This window comes from Macrobrachium nipponense, chromosome 25, assembly GCF_015104395.2.
Source record: "Macrobrachium nipponense isolate FS-2020 chromosome 25, ASM1510439v2, whole genome shotgun sequence".
Taxonomy (NCBI): Eukaryota; Metazoa; Arthropoda; class Malacostraca; order Decapoda; family Palaemonidae; genus Macrobrachium; species Macrobrachium nipponense.
In genome coordinates this window covers 63,511,945-63,527,338 of record NC_087214.1, presented here as the reverse complement: position 1 = coordinate 63,527,338, position 15,394 = coordinate 63,511,945, and the positions used below count along the sequence as shown (strand labels likewise).

Sequence of the window (15,394 nt, the reverse complement as noted above, 5' to 3'; positions counted from 1 at the left end):
CAAACCACACATTTGTGGATCTGAGAGGGCACATGACAGCATATCATGACAAGACTCAATGGCATTGTACCATAATACAACATCTTGAGTGAAGGCATTGGCAGGTTTATCAAAGGAATCTGATTTGAACAATAATGTCAATCACACATCAATAGTACCAGTCTTATTATCACACAATGGAGCGAAAAAAAAAAAAAAAAAAAAGCAAACAAGCTAATGAGAGCTTATAGAGGCAATGACCCAGTGTTCGTAATAAAACAAAGGAAAACTTCCCATAGGAAAAGTGATGGATGATGTGAGATAGTACTTGTATTTTCTGTTAACTTCAAGGAGCACTGGATTGTATAACTAATGCTGAAGGGACTATGAGATTATTTGTAGCATAATCATGAATAAATAGAACAGGATTAGGTAAACTGATGATGCATGTTCTAGCAGAGCCATGGGCACTTAGAAAACATTAATTTTGAATAGGTGTGACAACAAAGCCCAGACACTTAGAACTGGAGTACCACAACATAGTAAAGACGTTACATGAGGAGTAGCTGGGGGTGTGGCGTACAGAGGTAGGAAAACACAATGACTGAGATCCCTAAGGCTGTTTTGGGCATGCAATAAAGTGGGGACAGAAGCAGTTGGTCTGAATAGAACTAGCTTATTAATGGAAAGGGAATAACCAGTGGGAAGGGCTATAAATTTTGGAGAAGACATTGACAAAGTACTGGACCAGATGTTTACTCAGGCAGGAAGTGAAAACGACCAAATTACTGGAGAGAAGGCCAACTTGTTCCATCTTGTAAAAGCTTAATCTTCAAATACAAATATTACTGATAAAGAAAATGAAGAAGGGAACTTAATTAATCTATGCCTGACGCATACAAGTACTATGTAATTTGTAATCAGAAATCTTAAAATATATGTTCTCAATACCTAACAGTGGAGAATCCCCCAAAATAAAATTAGTGAAATGACAGGTTCGCACCATGTTTATAAAGATACAAGAAAGGGTGAAAGAGTGATCCCTTTACTTGTCTTACATATTTGCTCTCTTCCTTTCTAGCTCTCTAATTTTAATTTTAATTTGTTCCAATATTCACCTCTCACTTAAGCAAAAAACTGCCTTTTCAATACATATAACAACAATGATAGTAATTATTTCTTACCTATACAAGGTGGTGAAGGATTTTTGACATCCATCGCTGGCACATGTGTATGGTCTATGCTGGGCATGGACTCTGAGGTGGATCTTGAGAGAGTACGATGTCAAGAAAGCCTTCCCACACCCTGTTGTCTCACACCGGAATTTGTATTCTCCTGTAAATGTTTTAAGACCCAAATGAAATGAGAGTATGAGACTGCTGTAATCACAAGTTTAAGGGTCTCTTAAAATTAAAATCTGTGACTAAGTCCCAAAACAGATAAAAATTCTACATGGTGAGCATTTTGGCTTAAATTTTCTGTTCAGGACTAACCACAGAACATCTACTTCCTCGAGGAACTGACACCGTTATGTCAACAAGTCAAGCTGTTAACAGAAAAGCAAGTTGATTTGATGCGAGCAACTTTGCTTTGCTATAATTGAGCCGTCAACTGAAGCAGTGAGCCGTAATGGGAATTCTAAAATGGGCAAAACGAAGATGATCTAACACTCCATCAATGACACTACTGCAAATGTCAACATATTTGAGTACAGGCAGTCCCCGGGTTACGACGGGTTCTGGTTACGACGTTCCGAGATTAAGACGCTTCTCAATTATATTCATCAGACGTTATTTCCAGGGTTACAACACATGTTCCAGGGTTACGATGCCTACGACGCTCATCTGACAGATGAAATATGACATAAAAAATGCAAACTAATCAATATTTGAAGGTTTTTTTTGATGAAAAATGCAATAAGAATGCAGTTTACATAGTTTTCAATGCACCCAAAGCATTAAAAGTAAGGTTTTCTTAGGATTTTTTACAATGTTCCGGCTTACAACGATTTTCGGCTGACGACGCGTCTCAAGAACGGAACCCCTGGCGTAACCTGGGGACTGCCTATATTACATAATTCAATCAGAAAGAATTTTCAACAATTAGTCACCACGGCAAACTGAAGTGAAATTTTCCTGATTACCTCTGTGAGTCTTCAAGTGGGTGCGCAGGTTGCCGGGAGTACTGTAGGTGCGTTCACAGCCTTGGTAGGTGCAGTGGAATCTCCGAGTTGTGATGGCTTTTGTCTCTGGGTCTGTTGCTTGTATGGTGAGAGTAGCATGACTAGGCTCATCTGGCATCTGCATCCCAGACTCCCCTGGATGTATGTGCATCACAATTTCATTTTCTCGAATGGTGTGCTGGATGTAACTGCAAGGAAAGACAATACATAATGTCAGTCAAAAACTGTTTATAATTTATGCACCGAGCTAGGTTACGTATCTACGAATTACCATCTTTTATCACATGAATCTTTAAATTACTGTTCAAAAGTTAAAATAAATTTTGTACCAACATTTAGAAGAAACCACAATATGAAAACACTCTACCAGTAAGGTTAGAACAAAGGATATGTTATTTACATGAACTATAGAACTAGGTATTTGGAATTGCAGCTTAGGGCCAAAGGCTAGCTGCAAAGAACATTAAGTAATGCCTACAGTGCACTGCAAGAGGTGCACTGACATGCAAAACCTTTGCATCACTATTCAGCATTCAAGACTTTACTGTACTGTATCCATAAACATAAGTTCACATTAATGAAACAAAATATATTGTACAATAACTGTTCATGCAATCACCCATGTGTGTGTGTGTACTGTTCTACATCTTGAGAGAGGGCATGAGATATCTGTGGGAGTCTCACACATCTTGAAACAACCAGCAAAAGAATAGTGAAATTACACAAGTTCAGCCAATCACAGAGACCGCTTGCTTATCATAACTTCACACAGTCAGTAACAGAAATGGATATACTAGAATAACTGCACATTACCTAGCAACTAAGATGAACAACCCCTGTAAATTATCATACTGTACCAAGAATGTGAGGTGGCAATATGAAGTTAAAAAAACATAAATATGATATTGTTATTATACAATAAAGTTTTATACATACTTACCTGGCAGATATATACTTAGCTATTTGACTCCGTCGTCAGACAGAAATTCGAATTTCGCGCACACGCTACCTGTAGGTCAGGTGATCTACTTACCTGCCGCTGGGTGGCAGGACTAGGAACCATCCCCATGTTCTATCATATTTTTTCTATACCGCCTGTCTCCTGAGGGGAGGTAGGGTGGGTATAATTTTGTATATATCTGCCAGGTAAGTATGTATAAAACTTTATTGTATAATAACAATATCATTTTTATACATTTAACTTACCTGTCAGATATATACTTAGCTGATTCACACCATTGGAGGTGGGAAAGAGACAGCTAAATATAGAATCAAACAGGAATCACAACTATCGTTGTAGGTAATAAATAAATAAAACCTTGGTTCCTACCTGTTAGACTGAAGACTTCATGAATAGAATCCAGGAGTCTAGTCAGTCTCAAGAGCCTCAGCGAGATATTGATCTATGGCTAAGAGTTCTTGCGGTTCTGCCAAAGGGGTCTTACCCGCTTACTTGGTAGATCCTGGAAGGACTACGTCAATGGGTGCTTATCCACTTACTTGACAAGACTTATACAAGGAGCACAACATCGATCCCGATCACCTCAACCTATCCACGTTAGTTTCTAAGATTGCAGAAGTTATCCCCTAACCTCTTGCAAACAACCACAAACTCGAATCACAAACATTCGTACAGTAAAGTACAAAAATAAAAATAAAATAAAATTAAAAAAAAAAAATAATGTTTGTACAATCTAGCCAGTAAGACGTCTCTTGATTCCCCCACTGATCCAAGCTAGGACGTCCGTGCGCCAGCAAGCATACTAATCATCAGAAAAAAACCAACAACTCGTCTCACAAGGTAGATCTATGTACTATCAAATTTTGAACAAATACAAATTTTTCTCAGGATCGTTATGTGCTCCCAGCCCCAGCACTGTATCGGCTGATACAAAAGGACCCAGAGAGAAACACTTTTCATATGTTACTTTTAACGTCCTTGAGATAGTGCGATGCGACACTGAATTACACCTCCAGTAAGTCGCATCCACAATGTCTTTTAAAGACATGTTCTTCTGAAATGCTAATGAAGTGGCTACCGCTCTAACCTCATGAGCCTTCACTCGGAGAGTCCCTGAAAGAGTCTTCAGTGCAGTCATTATGAGCATCCGTAATAATGCTCCTCACAAAAAATGCTAATGCATTTTGACATGGGTCTACTAGGATCCCGAACTGCGGCACACAGGCTTTGTTTACATCCGTTTAGTTTCATTCTTCTTCTTTAAATAGAACTCAAAGCTCTAACCCCGGACATAAGATCTTTCTAATTCCTCTCCTACTAGATTTGAAAGTCCCTTTAACTTCAAACTCTTTGGCCAGGGTTTAGAAGGGTTCTCGTTCTTGGCCAGAAACAGAGTCTGGAAAGAACAAATTGCCGCATCACTCTTAAATCCTACTCGAGATCTAGAGGCGTGTATTTCACTAATTCTCTTCGCAGTCGCTAACGACAACAAGAAAATACATTTTCTCGTTAGATCTCTAAACGACGCGTTTGAGAGGAGGTTCAAATCTACTAGATGATAGAAATCTCAAAACTACATCTAGGTTCCAGTTAGGAGTGCGAGGAGAAAAGGTTTTAGAGGTTTCAAAAGATCTAATAAGATCGTGGAGGTCTTTATTCTTCTGCAATTCTCAAACCTCTGTTTCGAAATACGGCCGAAAGCATACTTCGATAACCTTTAATGGTAGAAACTGATATTTTGATTCTTCCCTAAGGAAAATCAAGAAATCAGCTATGTTGGTCACAGAGGTATCGGAAGAGGGACAGTTTATTCTTCTTACACCATCTTCTAAAAACATCCCATTTTGATTGGGTAGACCCGAATAGTTGAAGATCTCCGGGCTCTAGCAATTGCTTTTGAAGCTTTGCTTGAAAAGCCTCTCGCTCTGACAAGTCTTTCGATAGTCGAAAGGCAGTCCAGAGCAAGAGCGGGGAGGTTTTGATGGTACCTCTCGAAATGGGGTTGTTTGAGAAGATCTCTCCTGTGTGAAGAGATCTTGGGAAGTCCATCACTGTCCATTCCTGTACCTCTGTGAACCAATCTTGAGACGGCCAAAAGGGAGTGATGAGTGTTAGTCTCGTCCCTCTTGATGCCGCAAATTTTCTTAACACCACTCCTAACATTTTGAAGGGGGGTGAAAGGCGTAGGCATCTAGGCCTGACCAGTCCAGCAGCATGGCGTCCACCGCTATCGCTCTCGGGTCTTCCACTAAGGAGCAAAACGTTCTCTATCCTTCTGGATAGGTAGGTGGCGAATAGGGTCTATATGTGGACTGCCCCACAGGGACCACAGAGCTTGACACACCTGAATGTGAAGGGTCCATTCTGTGGGGAGAACTTGGTTTAACCTGCTTAGCCTGTCTGCTCTGATGTTCTTCTCTCCTTTCACGAATCTTGTGAGAAGAGTCACTTTCTTTTCTTTTGCCCAATACAACAGCTCTTTTGTTATATGGAACAGAGAAAGAGAGTGAGTTCCCCCTTGTTTCTTGATATAGGCCAACGCTGTGGTGTTGTCCGAGTTGACCTGTACCACTTGACCTAACACCTCTGTCTCGAAGGCTTTTAGAGCTAGCAGAACGGCATAAAGTTCTTTGGGATTTATATGCCAGTCTAGCTGATCCTTCCTCCATTGGCCTGATACTTCTTTTGTCCCTAGAGTCGCTCCCCATCCCTTCTCTGAAGCATCTGAGAACAATTATTTGGTTTTGGGTTCCGAACTTCTAGAGACAAGCCCTCGTTCTTTTCTAAGAGAAACATCCACCACTTCAGATGATTCTTTACTTCCAGAGGATAACTGAAAGTGTCCGAAAGTTGCCCGTTCTTCCAACTCCAAATTCTTCTTAGGAAGAATTGAAGAGGGCGAAGGTGGAGTCTTCCTAGCGAAATGAACTGTTCTAGTGAGGAAAGGGTTCCCAGAAGACTTAACCACTCCCTCACCGAACTCCGTTCTTTCTCTAGGAAGCTCGAGATTTTCTGTAATCCCCCGAGCAATCCTTTCCTGGGACGGAAAAGCCCGAAAACCCCGAGAATCCATCCGAATCCCCAAATAGACTAAGTTCTGACCTGGGATCATCTGCGATTTCTCGAGGTTCACGAGTAATCCTAACGTCTTTGCTAGGTTCAAAGTAGACTGTAGGTCCTCCAAACACCGTTTCCTCCGACTTGGCCCGGATTAGCCAATCGTCGAGATACATTGAGATGTTTATCCCTTCTAAATGAAGCCATTTGGCCACGTTTCCGCATCAGATACGTGAATACCTGAGGGGCGGTCGATAGGCCGAAGCACAAGGCCCTGAATTGGAAGATTTGTCCTTGTACAACAAATCTTAAGATATTTTCTTGACGATGGGTGAATCGGAACATGAAAGTAAGCATCCTGAAGGTCCAGGGATACCATCCATCTCCCATGACGTAGGGAAGACAGAAACTGAAGCTGAAGTCTCCATGGAGAACTTCTTTTTCTCACGTACCTGTTCAGGACGCTTACATCTAGGACGGGTCTCCATCCCCCCGAAGCCTTTGGAACCAAGAAAAGGCGGTTGTAAAACCCCGGGGAGAAAGGATCTTGCACTAGCTCTATTGCATTCTTGTCCCTCATCGACACCACCGTCTGAAGGAGAGTCTCGTTCAGTCCAGGGTCCTTGTAACTCGTCGACAAATCCTTTGGAGATGTTGCCAAAGGAGGTCTGTCTACGAAGGGAATGATGTACCCCTTCTGTATGACAGACAGAGTCCAGGGATCTGCTTCTCTTACGGACCAGGCATCCAGAAAGTATTGAAGTCTGGCCCCTACCTGTGCTTGGAGGACATGGCTGCTATTTGCTCTTTTTAAAAGAGCGGAAGGAAGACCTCCCTCGCTTGTCGAAGGGTCTTCTCTTCGAAGTTGATCGAGTTGAAGGGGCTCCACGAAAGGGCACCACTGGAGTCCGAGCCACCTTCTTCTGAGTCGTAACTGCAGGTCTACTTTTCTTTGTAGATTGTACAAGAAGGTCCTGCGTAGCCTTTTCCGACAAGGATCTCGCAAACATCCTTCACTAAAGATGAAGGAAACAGATGTTCTGACAGAGGTGCGAATAATAGAGCGGACCTCTGAGAAGGAGAAACTCCTTTCGTCAGAAAGGAACTGTAAAGAGATCTTTTCTTTAACATTCCAGATCCAAAAAGAGCCGCCAACTCACCAGAACCATCTTGCACAGCCTTATCCATGCAAGATAGGACACTGTGCAAAGTTTCTGGATCCAGAAAATCTGGCTCACTCGTCTTCTTAGCCAGCACCCCAAGAGACCAATCCAAGAAGTTGAACACCTCTAAGACGTGAAAAATTCCCTTAAGGTGCTGATCTAATTCCGACATACTCCAGGACGCCTTTGCTGAATTGAGAGACTGTCTTCTCACAGACTCTACAAGACTCGAGAAATCTGAATCTGCAGACAAGGGGAGCATCAATCCCATCGCCTCTTCTGTCTTATACCAAATGCCTCTTTTCCCCCGTCAGCTTGGAGGGAGGAGCAATAAACCGTTCTCAAAGTTTCCTTTTTAGATAAAAGCCACGAATCTAAAGACTGGAGGTCTTTCTTCATTGAGATCGCGGTTTCATCTTTAAGAAAGCCGAGGATTTCGGGGTTTTTGTGTGCTCGAAACAGAGATCTCGGCGAAGGAGGAGCTGCAGGACTAAGAGAATCCCCAAACTCCTCAAGAAGTAACGAGGCTAAAAATGTTATTGTTATTATACAATTAAGTTTGTTCATACTTACCTGGCAGATATATATATAGCTGTATTTTCTGACGTCCGACAGAAATTTCAAAACTCGCGGCACACGCAGTGGGCGGCCAGGTGGTAGTACCCATTCCGCCGCTGGGAGGCGGATATCAGGAACCATTCCCATTTTCTATTCATATTTTTTATTAAAGCCTCTGTCTCCTGAGGGGAGGAGGGCGGGCACTTTAATTATATATATCTGCCAGGTAAGTATGAACAAACTTAATTGTATAATAACAATGATATGTTATGATACAATAAAGTTTCATACATACTTACCTGGCGATATATACATAGCTAAGACTCCGTCGTCCCCGACAGAAATTCAAATTTCGCGCCACTCGCTACAGGTAGGTCAGGTGATCTACCGGCCTGCCCTGGGCGGCAGGACTAGGAACCATCCCCGTTTTCTATCATATTTTCTCTCTTCCACCTGTCTCCTGCGGGGAGGCTGGGGTGGGCCTTTAATTGTATATATCTGCCAGGTAAGTATGTATGAAACTTTATTGTATCATAACAATATCATTTTCATACAATCAACTTACCTGTCAGATATATACATAGCTGATTGGCACCCTTCTGGTGGAGGGTAAGAGACAGCTACTATATGGAATAGACAGGTAAACACATATGTTGTAGGTATAATAAAACCTTGGTTCCTACCTGATAGGTGGTAGACTTCGTGGGTGTTTGCCCAGTAGTCTGCATCACCTCAAGAAACTTTAGCGAGATATGTGATCTATGGCCAAGAGTTCTTGTGGGTCTGCCGATGGGGTCTTACCCACTTACTCGGCAGAGCCTAAAAGGACTTTGTCAATGGGTGCTGATCCACTTATATGACAATACACCTTATGAAGGAGCACACAACCAATCCCGACCACCTGATCCTAACCATATGTTAGAACTAAGGATTGTTACGAGTTATCCCCGAACTCGTCACAACAACCGTAACTCAAAACCACTACGCACACATACATAATTTTCAAAAAAAAAGAAAAAAAAATTATACCCAACTAATTGGATATGACAAGAATTCTCTTACTGAACAACATATAGACGGCCGCCCGTGCGAGCCTAAGTCCTCCATTGTTCGAAGAGACTCTCGACCATATCCAAAAAGAAGAACAGTATATACATTTAAGGATTGGTGTCGGCTCCCGTACCCAGAATCGTATCTGCCGATACGATAGGACCTAGAGAAAAACACTTCTCATACGTCACACGCACGTCTTTCAAGTAATGATATGCAAATAACTGAGTTGCATCTCCAATATGTCGTATCTATGAGTTTTTAAGCGACATATTCTTATAAAACGAGAGAGACGTCGCTACCGCTCTTACTTCATGAGCTTTTACTCTTAGTAGTTGTACTGTTCGTCAGGACAGACCTTATGAGCGTCCGTAATGACGTTTCTTAAGAACGCCAGAGCATTCTTGGACATCAGTCTTGTGGGGTCTTTTGGTCTTTTACCGCGCTCCAGAGACCTTGTCTAGAGCCTCCCAACTGACGCTTTCTCTGAAGGTAGAACTTCAGCGATCTAACAGGGCATAGAGACCTCTCTGCTTCTCTGCCTACGAGACTCGACATTCCTTTGACTTCGAATGACTTAGGCCAGGGATTTGTGGGATTCTCGTTTTTCGCTAAAAACAGGGTCTTGAACGAGCAAATAGCCGAGTCTCCCTTGAATCCTACTTTATCCTGCAGAGCTTGTAATTCACTAAATTCTCTTTGCCGTAGCTAAAGATAATAGGAATATGCATTTTCTAGTTATGTCTCTAAACGATGCCAGATGAGGAGGTTCGAATCTATCCGATGACAGATATTTGAGGACTAACGTCCAGGTTCCAGTTTCGGAGGTACTGGTTCCTTAGACTTGAAGTCTCAAACGATCTTATGAGATCGTGGAGATCTTGTTATTTGCCAGATCTAATCCTCTGTTCCTGAATACAGCCGAGAGCATTACTTCTGTATCCCTTTATTGTGGATACGGCTAGATGAGATTTTACTCTCAGGAAATAGCAAGAAATCAGCAATTTCCGCTATAGAGGTAGAGGAGGAGGACAACTTCTTGGATCTACACCACCTTCTAAATACCTCCCACTTCGACTGGTATACTTTCGTAGTGGAGGTTCTGCGTGCTCTCGCGATCGCGCTTGCACTTCGCGAGAAAAGCCTCTCGCTCTGACAAGTCTTTCGATAGTCGAAAGGCAGTCAGAGCGAGAGCGGGGAGGTTTTGATGGTACCTCTTGAAGTGTGGTTGTCTGAGAAGATCCGTCCTTCTTGGTAGGGATCTTGGAAAGTCTACGATCCACTCTACCACCTCCGTGAACCATTCCTGGGCCGGCCAAAAAAGGGGCTATTAACGTCATCCTCGTCTCCTTTGACGCAACAAACTTTTTCATTACTAACCCCAGGATTTTGAATGGGGGAAAAGCATAAACGTCTACTCGAGACCAATTTAGCAGGAAGGCGTCTACCATAAGTGCTCTTGGATCTTCCACGACCGAGCAAAACACTGGGAGCCTTTTTGAAATGAATGTTGCGAAGAGATCCACATGAGGAGTCCCCCACAGAGACCAGAGATCGAGACACACTCCCTCGTGTAGTGTCCATTCTGTATGAAGGACCTGGTTCCTCCTGCTGAGCCTGTCCGCCCTCACATTCTTTACTCCCTGTTGTACGAACCTTGTCAGTAGGGAGATGTTCCTGTGAGACGTCCAAAAGTAATAGGTCTCTCGTCAGCTCGTAAAGGAACGGAGTGCGTCCCTCCCTGTTTCCGAATGTAGGCAAGTGCGGTGGTGTTGTCCACATTTACTTGCACTACCTTGTTTGATACCAGAGGTTTCTAGACTCTTCAAAGCCAGATGTACGGCGAAGAGCTCCTTGCAGTTTATGTGCCAAGTCACCTGTGCTGGTTCCCAGGTGCCTGACACCTCTTCTGAGCCTAATGTCGCTCCCCAACCTCTCTCCGACGCGTCGGAGAACAACACTAGGTCTGGGTTCTGTGTTCTTAGAGAGATCCCTTTGTTCTCTTCCAGAGGGAGCAACCACCATTGTAGGTGTGACTTTGTCTCCCTTGGAATGGGAAAAACGTCTGACAGTTGTCCGGTTTTCCAGCTCCAAGACCTCTTGAGGAAGAATTGAAGCGGACGAACATGTAGTCTTCCTAGAGGGAAGAATTGTTGTAGCGAGGAAAGCGTCCCCAGAAGGCTCAACCATTCCCTCGCTGACGTTTGTTCCTTCTCTAAGAAGAGAGAGACTATAACGCAAACCTTTTGCGATTCTCTCTTGCGAAGGAAAAAACTCGAAAACCCCGAGAATCCATCCGAATCCCCAGATAGACTTAGGTCTTGTCTGGGGGTCAGCTGAGACTTCTCGAGGTTCACGAGCAATCCCAACGCTTTGATCAAATCTAGAGTTAACATTAGGTCCTCCAAGCACTGTCTCTCTGATCTGGCCCTGATGAGCCAGTCGTCCAGATACAGAGAGATATTTACTCCTTTGAGGTGAAGAAACCTCGCCACATTCTTCATCAGCTTGTGAAGACCTGAGGAGCTGTGGACAGGCCGAAACACAAGGCTCTGAACTGAAAGATCCTTCCCCCCGTCATGAAACGGAGGTACTTCTTCGATGAAGGGGGTTGGATCGGGACATGAAAGTAGGCGTCCTGGAGATCTAGAGACACCATCCAATCTCCTTGTCGTATGACGCTAGGAACTGAAGCAGAAGTCTCCATGGAGAACTTCTCCTTCTGAACAAATTTGTTCAGAGAGCTGACGTCCAGTACTGGTCTCCAGCCTCCCGAGGCTTTCGCCACTAGAAAAAGGCGATTGTAAAACCCCGGGGAGTTTTGATCCAGTACTAGTTCTATCGCTCTCTTGTCCCACATTTGTTCCACCATCGATCGAAGAGTATCCCTCAGCACAGGGTCCTTGTACTTGGCTGATAGTTCCCTTGGTATTGACGTTAGGGGAGGAGCGTTCAGGAAAGGGATACGATATCCCTTCCTTATGATAGCCAATGCAGACGCGTCTGCGTTTGTCAGTGTCCAGGCCTCCACGAATCCTTAGGAGCCTGGCACCTACTGGTGCTTGGAGGCGAGATGTTTCATTTTCCTTTTTAAAAGGACGAAAGGCAGACCTACCTCTCTTCTCCGGAGCCTTCCTTCTTGCGGGAGGTCTGGAGGTCGGACCACCTCGAAAGGGCTGCAATGATGTACTAGGTCCTTTCTTTGTCATATGTAGAAACAGGTTTTCTTCTTCCTAGCTGACTGCGTCAGAAGATCCTGATCCGCCTTCTCAGTTAAAGAGTGAGCAACGTCCTTCACTAACTGAGAAGGGAACAAAAAGTCAGAAAGAGGCGCATACAGCTAAGCGATGCCCTCTGAGCATGCGAGACTGCCTTTGTTAAGAAGGCGCCATACACCGTCCTTTTCTTTAAAAGACCTGCTCCAAATAATGAAGAGATTTCAAAAGATCCATCCTGTACCGCTTTGTCAATGCAAGACAAAATGCATAACAGGGCTTCAGGTTCGATTCCTTCTGAATCATGGGCTTTCTTGGACATCACCCCAAGGGACCAATCTAAGAAGTTGAAGACTTCCAATACATGAAAGAGTCCCTTGAGGAGATGATCCAGTTCTGAAATACCCCATGTAATTCGTGCAGAATTGAGACTTGGACGCCTTGAAGCGTCAACCAAAGTCGAAAAATCTGCCTCTGTTGTAGAAGGGAGAGATATACCCATATTCTCTCCCGTCTTATACCATATGCCTCTTTTCCCAGCTAATCTTGCTGGAGGCATGCAAAAGACTGTCCTGACTAAGTCTTTCTTAGACTTCATCCATGAGTCTAAGGCGTGTAATGCCCGCTTCATCGAGATGGTGGGTTTCATTTTTAGAAAAGACGAGGGCTTCTTCGTCTTAGCACTGGAAAAGAGCGAGCGCGGAGAAGGAGGAGCAGCAGGAGTCAACTCGTCTCCATACTCCTCAAGAAGCAGGGTAGTCAAAACCTTATAGTTGGACAGACCCTCTCTTCCATGATCTTCATCATCCGAGTTTTCCTCCAACTCGGGATCTATCTGAGTCTCCGTTCTCCTTTCTGAACTTTCCTCTTCTGGAGGAGACAAACTCCTAATAGGAGAGGGGCTAAGGGAATGATACTCTTTCCTCTTTCCCGCTTTAAAAGACTTGGAAGGCGTCACAAGCTCCGGCTTCTCTTGAACTTTAGAAGACGCCTTGTATGACGCTTCCCGTTCTCCGAGCGTCATGGCTGACGTCTCTTGCTGACGTCTTGATGACGCTTCGCGCCTGGAAGACGCTCCGCTCTCTAAAGGCGTCCTACTCGGCGTCACAATATTGGACGGAGCGTCACGTCTAAGATCCGCTTTCAATGACGCTTCACTTCTAAAAGACGTCTTACGTTTCTCTGGCTTTACGAAACTCTCGTAAGCCCCCGTTCTAGCTCTCGAACTTGAAGCTTCTGCAAGACGTTTAGCAGTTTCACGTCTGTCTGACGCTTCTCTTCGAGCAGGTGAGAGAGGACGAGACTTCTTAATTGGAAGCGTCACGTCCTTCCGACGGGGCGCTAAAACTCCCACAAGAGATGACAGTTCGTTCCTGAACTGCCATAATTATCTTTCTTGACGCTTCTCCACTCTAGTGCATGACGCCTTTCGTCATCACTCGGGGAAGAAGAATGAAGGGGTACTTCCGCACAAGCGTCAGGTGACGCTGACGCCACCTTCGCTTTCTTAATAGCAGACGGAGCGTCATCTGAGAAGCGCTCTGGGCTCGAATCTATGTCGGGCTTCATATGACGCTTCAGCGGTCTCGATAAGTTCGACTCCTTCCACCCTCGTTTAGGTGAGGGAGAGGGAGAGGACGAGAAACACTCGCGAAGACGCTTTTTTTTTTTTTTCTATAGCGCCCTTGAGCCGCCTGCCATGAAGCAGAGCTAGCTGAAGGGACGTCTGACCGTTGGGGATTCCCCACGACCTCCTTAAGGCTTTCGACTTTCCTTCTCCTCTGGGCATGGGAGCTTGGAAGAGGTCTAGGCCTGGGAGCGTCGCAGGGACGATCAAACGCCCCCTCCACAACACTGAGAGAACTCACTTCACTGAAATGTTCACTATCACTAGCCTTTACCTTTGGAGTCAGCCATCTTGGACTTCATGTCTCTAATAGTAGCTTTCAGATTGGCGATTTCCGATGCCGAATCCGAAAAAGCACTCTGAGAATGAGATTATATAGGGAGAATCTACTCAGTAGGATTAGAATTATCCGTGAAAGGCTCAATAGGCCTTGAAACTCACACCTTTCAGCCGTCTAACTCTATCCCTCCTCTAACTTCTTCAAATAAGAGTCAAAGTCTTCCACTCTTCTGCATTCAATCCCTCGCATTCCTTACAAGTATTAATAGCAGAACATTGAACCCCCCTACATTTACGGCATACAGTGTGAGGATCAACCGAAGCTTTCGGTATCCTCACCCTGCAGCCTACATTCACACACATTCTCACACTCACATTAGAATCAGACATACTGAGAAAAATCCAAAAGAGTTATTCCAAAAACAGTCCACAGTAGCGAATGCCAAAACACGATCCAAATACGTCACCAAAAAGCCGAAAAAAAACGTTGATCAAATGTTGAAAAATGAATCTAAGTCAGGAGGTAATAACAACATGTTGATACCACCGGCGACAGAGAAAATATGATAGAAAACGGGATGGTTCCTAGTCCTGCCGCCCAGGGCCAGGCGGTAGATCACCTGTAAACCTACCTTTAGCGATGGCGCGAAATTTGAATTTCTGTCGGGGACGACGGAGTCTTAGCTATGTATATATCTGACAGGTAAGTTGATTGTATGAAAATAACATTTTGTTCATGAAACTTACCTGACAGATATATATATAGCTGAATCCCACCTTCGGATGGTGGGAAAGAGACAGAATAGGATTTTTTTTAGGAAACTTAAATTAAGTAGATGATATACATCTTGGTTTTCCTTACCTGTTTGCAAAGTAAGACTATGTGATTACTGTCACGTAAGGCTGCTTTGCTTAAAAAACAGAGGTTGCCAGCCAGGTGGAGACCTGTAGTGCTGGTGCGCTCTGGATGATCTGTCAACGGGTGCGAGACCTCAACGTGACAAGACCATCGAGGCCATACAAATGAGTGGGCAACGAAGCAACTGACCACCACCTGACCAACTATTCACAAAAAACCCCTTAAAACAAATAACTAAAGGATGGGAGATCTTCAACATAAGACTCACCACAACCTAAAAACACAACCACCTAACCTAATCCTAACTAAGGGATAGGGAAAGAGCTACTTCCGGACCGACCCAATACTGTGTCCGCAGAAACGTATGGCCCCATGCATTACAATCGTCATAAATCGTTCTCACATCCCTAAGTAATGTTGAGGCGAAGACGAGTTACTCCTCCAAAAGGTGCAATCAAGGATGT

General features: G+C 44.0%; 1 protein-coding gene across 5 annotated transcripts in view; it reads right to left on the bottom strand.

The window, feature by feature from the left end:
• Positions 1-15,394, bottom strand: part of LOC135199455 (uncharacterized) — a 79,848-nt gene that overhangs the window by 33,411 nt on the left and 31,043 nt on the right. For all 5 annotated transcript variants that reach the window (XM_064227520.1, XM_064227524.1, XM_064227519.1 and 2 more), the window contains 2 exons: positions 2,123-2,349; positions 1,164-1,314 (listed from right to left, as the gene is read on the bottom strand). In XM_064227520.1, the coding sequence (XP_064083590.1) occupies positions 1,164-1,314; positions 2,123-2,349 (378 nt within the window). The remainder of the gene's footprint in view (positions 1-1,163; positions 1,315-2,122; positions 2,350-15,394) is intronic.